Genomic DNA, 6655 nt, shown 5'->3' on the forward strand with positions numbered 1-6655 from the left:
ATGGGGGTGAGCCAGGGCTGCCTGCCTGGGGCCTGCTGCAGCCCACCCCTGTGCCGCCCAGCAGGACCCTGTGCCGATGGGCACTTCTACCTGGAGCACAGCGCCTCCTGCCTGCCCTGCTTCTGCTTTGGGGTTACCAACGTGTGCCAGAGCAGCCGCCGCTTCCGAGACCAGATCCGGCTGTGCTTTGACCAGCCTGATGACTTCAAGGGTGCGTTGGTGGGTGGGTGGGCACTGTGGGGGTGGGAGGCAGACACCGGGCTCCAGCGGGCTTCGAGGGAGGGAAGACGTGGGGAGCAGCAGCACTGGGAAGGGATACAAGGTTGTTGAAGAAATGCCGAGTCCCGTGAGAAAAGCATTTCAGGGGGAAAACAAACATTTTTAGGAAAAGCCAAATCCACACTTGACATTTGCCTGCTTCAGGTTATAAAGAGGATGGGCTCTGGCATCCGATTCCTGGTTCAAATCCTGGCTCTGGCCCTTACTGCCTGTGTACCCTTGGTCAATCCTATCTGGTATCTCAGTTTTCTCATCTACAAAATGGGAAGAAAATAATAACTCCCCCCCCAGGTAGTTGTAATGACTTAATGGGTTAATACATGTCAGCCTCTCAGAATATCACTTGGTCCATGATAAGTGCCCAGTAAGTGTTCCCTACTGCCTTCCTGATCCTGACAGATTGAGAGGTGTCATTGTCCCCAGAGCACTTCAGCCCAGGACTGAACTCCAGCTGCACCAAAGTACTCCTGTGTGACTTTGGCCAAGTCTCTTGGCTTCTCTGGGCCTGTTTTCCCAAACGTAAAGGCAGGCAGCTGGACTCAGTTCTCTTGCTTTGAGAGGCAGAATGGCATGGGCCCAGACATCAGACAGACCTGGGTTCAAGTCCCAGCTTTGTCATTTAGCACCTGACGTCAGCCAGCCCTTCATCTCATTACCTCCAGCACAGAAGGTTAAGTGCAAGTGGAAGGCTTAGGGCCTCACACAGTAAGCACTCCACAGATGTCACCTGTTACATCCCTTTGTTGGTTGAGGAACCTCAGAGTGACTTACCAAATGTAATCACCTCCCAAAGTTGTTCCCCTGGTATATTTAGAACAATAATGGCCGTGGGCACCATTTCACAAGCACTCGATTGGCACTGTGGCTTGACTCACACAGTCGTTGGGTGGCTAATAGTCCTGGCAAGAAGATTGCAAGGTTGCTGCTGTTGAAACTGTTCTCAGATGAGGACCTCGAAGCTCTTAGAGCAGCGGTTCTCAACCTTTGGGTCGCGACCCCTTTGACGGTCAAACGACCCTTTCACAGGGGTCGCCTAAGACCATCCTGCATATCAGATATTTACATTACGATCCATAACAGTAGCAACATTACAATTATGAAGTAGCAGCAAAAATAATTTTATGGTTGGGTCACAACATGAGGAATTGTATTTAAAGGGCCAGAAGGTTGAGAACCACTGTCTTAGAGGTTAAAGTCAATCATTTAGCCAACCCAACAATGTGATGGCATAATATATCCTGCCTAGGAAGGCTTGAGGAGTTACAAGGCAAAGGTGTCTGATTGGAATCAGGATGGTCAAGGTGGACGGGGAATTCCAGAGTGAGTAGGTGGCCTGTACAGGATGGTGACCAGGAGAGAGGGCAGCCTGAAAACATCCCGGGAGGGCGGGAGGGAGGCAGACGTGGGGCAGTGTAGCCTGGTCTTGGGGGCTGTGTATGCTCATTCTGCAGATGAGGTGCTGGGCTCCTCCATGGTTGCTGGGGCACATTTAGGGTCAAGGGGAAAAGCTATTGCAGATGTAGACAGATACAGAAGCAGGGTAAAGAACTGTCTGAGAGTCGCATCCAGACTTGGGAGGGACTGCCTTTGGAAGTAATGAGCTCCATCCCTTAGAGCTGTCCAGTGTGGTAGTCACTAGCCACCTGTAGCTATTTAAATTTAAATAAATTAATTCAGATCCTCGGTCACTCTAGCCACATGTGGGTATTGGCCAGTATATTGGGAAGTACAGATAGAGGGTATTTCCATCATCACAGAATGTTCTCTTGGATGGTTGGTGCTACCCTAGAGGGCTGGAGAGAATTCCTGTGTGTGTAGGAGAGGGTTAGATTAGATGACCTGTTACAGTAAGAGCCGCAACAGCTAACCATCCAACAGCAGTAAAAACAGCTAGCTGTTTTTTGAGCACTTCCTCTGCGCCACACTTTGTTTTAAGCATTTTATATCAGTCTGCTCATTTTATCTTCCTAACAACCCTTCAGGCAAGCCACTATTACCCCATTTTACACATGGGAAAACTGAGGCCTTTGCCCAGACTCATATCTGGAGGGTGGCGGAACCAGGACTTGGGTGCCTGTTCTTTAGCCCCGTGTAGCTCTTTACTGCCCCCCTGAGGGTTTTCCAACCCTTACAGTTCCTGGACCTATTGGCAAGGAAGAGGCTCTGAGAAGTCCTGTTGCAAAGAATCCCTTTGGCCTTTCTTTGACCCCGTGGTTCCCAAATAGTCCCCAACCATCACTCTACCGCATTGGCTCTCCCCAGAGCGTGCCGTGGGAAATGTTGCGCCAAAGCTTCAGGAAGAGGAAGAAACTGCTTTTTTTGTTGTTTTGTTTTTTTTACTTTGGGAAAGGGACTGAAGTTCTCTCTAAGTCAGATTTCTCCCAGAACTTTCCCAGATTTTAAGATGGTGTCTGGGGCAGTCACATGCTATGGCCCTCAACCCCTCCCTCTCGCCACCCACAGGCGTGAAGGTGCTGATGCCCTCGCAGCCCAGCATGCCACCCCTCTCCACCACCCAGCTGCAGATCGACACTGCTCTGCAGGAGTTCCAGCTGGTCGACCTGTCCCGGCGCTTCCTGGTCCACGACTCTTTCTGGGCTCTGCCCGAGCAGTTCCTGGGCAACAAGGTGAGGGGCCCAGCTGCCACCTGGATAAGAAGGGGGCGAAGCCCCTCCTCGCGTGCCCACAACCTGCCTGGGCTTTCCTCCTTCTGAAGCTAGTGGGCGGCAGGGAAGACTCAGCTGTGGGGAGAGGTGTGGCCGTGCCCCAGCACAGCCCCTGTGGGCAGCAGCTCTTCATCCTGCCCACCCCTCTCAAGTCGGGAGGAGTGCCCGCCGACTCAGCCTTCAGAAAACCCTCCTGGCCCACCTCCACACCAGGACTGAGATAAGGGCCCCTCCGAAGGTCTCCCTGAGCACCTTTTGCATAGAATTAGCATATCCCTCGCCACATTGGGTTGCGCACCCCAAAGACAGAGCCCAGGTCGCTCTCGTCTCTGCTCCCTGTGCCCAACTCCATGCCAGGCAGACAGTGAGCACCAGATTGCAGGGGGAGGGGGAGGGGGATGACTGAGCACACAGTGGGCATCAAGCATATCCATGGCTGCCCTGCCCTGATTGGCTCTGTCGTGGCCAGGTGGACTCCTACGGCGGCTCACTGCGCTACAAGATACGATATGAGCTGGCACGAGGCACGTTGGAGCCAGTGCAACGGCCGGATGTGGTCCTTGTGGGTGCCGGATATCGCCTACTCTCTCGAGGCCACACACCCACCCAACCTGGTGCTCTGAACCAGCGCCAAGTCCAGTTCTCTGAGGTGGGTGGTGCCTGAGCCCTCAGGGCTGGGGGTAAGAGGGTTCAGGCTGGGCAGGCGCTGACGGGTGACCTCTCCACCCCCACACCTCTGTCTGCACCCAGGAGCACTGGGTCCATGAGTCTGGCCAGCCAGTGCAGCGGGCGGAGATGATGCAGGTGCTGCAGAGCCTGGAGGCTGTGCTCATCCAGACAGTGTACAATGCCAAGATGGCCAGCGTGGGGCTGAGCGACATCGCCATGGATACCACGGTCACCTACGCCACCAGCCACGGCCGTGCCCACAGCGTAGAGGAGTGCAGGTGCCTGACCCAGCAGGGACCTTGGCAGGGATAGGAGAGAAACAGCAGGACCTCACAGTTCCTGCAGCCACTGTCTTGGTCCTTTCCCAACAGGTGCCCTGTTGGCTATTCTGGCTTATCTTGCGAGAGCTGCGATGCCCACTTTACCCGGGTGCCTGGAGGGCCCTACCTGGGTACCTGCTCTGGCTGCAACTGCAATGGCCATGCCACCTATTGCGACCCTGTGTATGGCCACTGCCTGGTGAGTAGTGCCGGCTGGCACTTGGATGCTGGATAGGGGCAGGGGACAAAGACAGGGGTCATGGCCACCAGACAAGCTACTGTGACCTCTGGATGCTTTAATAGAGATACAATGTTCAGATGAAGGAAGTGAAAGTCCTGCTTTCTCCCACCCTGGTCAAACCAATGCTGGAGCCTGGCTGGTATACTCAGTGGTTGAGCATCGACCTATGAACCAGGAGGTCGCTGGTTTGATTCCCTGGTTTGATTCCCAGTCAGGGCACATGCCTGGGTTGCAGGCTCAATCCCTAATAGGGAATGTGTACGAGGCAGCCGATCAATGATTCTCTCTCATCATTGATGTTTCTATCTTTCTCTCCCTTTTCCTTTCTCTCTGAAATCTATAAAAATATATTTTTAAAAAATCAATGCTGGAGAGTACCATGCAAAGCAAAGGAGCCTGTAAATCCTGTTATTTCGTAGGGATAATAGAGAGAGCTGGGATTATGGAGCTGACAGAAGAGAAGGCTCAAGCAGGGAAAACTTTTATCTCCAAATCTCTGAAGAGCTATCAAGGGTAGAAGGAACAGACTTCAGAGGGCAGACCTGGCCAGTGGGTACAGATTAGAAGAGGGAGGCAGGTTTAGGTCAGCAGAAAGCAGGTGTTTAGCTGCCATGTGAGGCGATGAGCTCCTCATCAGGATGCAGCTGGATGCTTCCCTGCCTACAGAGCTGTGGAGTAATTTCAGCATGATGGGGGAGGCGGGGCCAGGCAGCCTCAGAGGCCCCCCTGGTGGAGCCCACCTGGTTCAGTGTGGCCCCACACTGGGGGCGGAGGGCGGCTCTATAGAGTCTGAGCCACTCCCTTCCCTTCCTCCCAGAATTGCCAGCACAACACCGAGGGGCCACAGTGCAACAAATGCAAGGCCGGCTTCTTTGGGGATGCCACAAAGGGCACGGCTACGGCCTGCCGGCCCTGCCCTTGCCCGTACATTGATGCCTCCCGCAGGTAGGACCCAGCTCGGGATGGGCGGGTATGTCTGGGTGAGTGGGCAGTGTAACAAGCTAGGTGCATACTCTGGGCAAAGATCTGGGAGGCCTGGGTTCAAATCCTAACCTGGCCGCTAAGTTGTTCTATGCCCCTTGACCTCTGTGGGCCACCTGCCTTCCAGGTGTTGTTATGAGGCTGCAGATAAGAACAGGTGGGAAAAGAGATGACATTATGACTGTGTCTGTGTGAACAGTGGTCATTTCCCCACGTGGGACTGTAAGGCCTGACCTGGCCCATCTCTGTAGCCTGTCCCGTGTCCTCTCTACTTGATCCTCATAGATTCTCAGATACCTGCTTCCTGGACACAGATGGCCAAGCCACGTGTGATGCCTGCGCCCCAGGCTACACAGGCCGCCGCTGTGAGAGGTAAAAGAGGCTGGTGGGGGCTAGGGGAAGCGGGTTGGAAGGGGAGGGGGCATGGAAGTGCCACTCACAACCCGATCTCTCCCCCAGCTGTGCCCCTGGATATACGGGCAACCCCATCCAGCCAGGCGGGAAGTGCAAGCCCACCAGTGAGTATCATAGCCACCTTCCCCTGGCCTCCCCGCTGGCTGCCCACCAGGCCCCAGTCCTGGACCCTAGCATAAAACCCATGATCCTTGAGGAGTTATCCCACTCTGTCCCCCGTCTGCCCAGACTATGTCTTTGTCATTTCTTCCTACCCTGCCAACACCCACTTTGTGCCTCCAGGCCAGGAGATTGTACGCTGTGATGAGCGAGGCACCTCGGAGACCTCCAGGGAGGCCTGCCGCTGTAAGGTACGCATGCCTCCCCTATCGCACCCCAAGGACCTGGGAGAGGGAGAAAGGAGGACGCGTACTCTCCATAGCTCCTTGGCTGGTGAATGGTGGCCTAGCCAGAGGCTGATGGGTCTGGGTGGCAGGTTTTTCACCTCATGAGCGGTGGTTGGGGAGTCAGGTGACCCAGGTTCAGGTCCCAAGTCCTCTGCTAGTCATTCTTTGTACACCCATTGTATCTGTACTGTGTCTTTGCTTCAGCCATACTTTAATTCTCACATGGACACGGTGATGTAGGTATTAGCATTGCCAATTTACAGGTGAGGAAATAGAAGCTCAGAGGAGGGAAGTCATTTGCATTAAGAGTGTCACTGGAAAAAAGAACTGAACAGATTTTGGAGTCGAGCACCCCAACCTTAAATCCCAGAGTGGATTAGCAAACCAAGTGACTTTGTGTAAGTCCTTTTGCATCCCTGAGCCTCCGTTTCCTCATGTGAAGCATGGAGATATCACGTACCTCTCAAGGTACTTAGAGGAGTTAAATGAGATGATGGTTGAACAGCAACTAGCAAAGTGCATGAACCACTCCATAAACGGCAGCAGTAATTATTGTAACCAACCTGCTCTATTTTAAATCGAAATGTATTTGTGAGTACCCCCCTAGCAACTGAAGAGAAAAGGGGAAAATGATTGGTTGCACAAGCTCCCTTTAAGTGAAATTATTGTTCACGTGGTTTCGACTCTTCATACATGTGC

At 53.6% G+C, this 6655-nt stretch overlaps 1 protein-coding gene across 1 annotated transcript in view; it reads left to right on the forward strand.

The window, feature by feature from the left end:
• The window catches only part of HSPG2 (heparan sulfate proteoglycan 2), a 110871-nt gene that overhangs the window by 12960 nt on the left and 91256 nt on the right, over nt 1-6655 (forward strand). Inside the window, 9 exon segments of the mRNA XM_006777662.2 lie at nt 1-211; nt 2743-2906; nt 3415-3594; nt 3696-3892; nt 3986-4133; nt 4993-5120; nt 5442-5528; nt 5616-5674; nt 5853-5920. The exon segment at nt 1-211 is cut by the window's left edge and continues 7 nt beyond it. Of these exon segments, the coding sequence (XP_006777725.2) occupies nt 1-211; nt 2743-2906; nt 3415-3594; nt 3696-3892; nt 3986-4133; nt 4993-5120; nt 5442-5528; nt 5616-5674; nt 5853-5920 (1242 nt within the window).

The sequence above is a fragment of the Myotis davidii genome, unplaced genomic scaffold (assembly GCF_000327345.1).
Source record: "Myotis davidii unplaced genomic scaffold, ASM32734v1 scaffold149, whole genome shotgun sequence".
NCBI lineage: Eukaryota > Metazoa > Chordata > Mammalia > Chiroptera > Vespertilionidae > Myotis > Myotis davidii.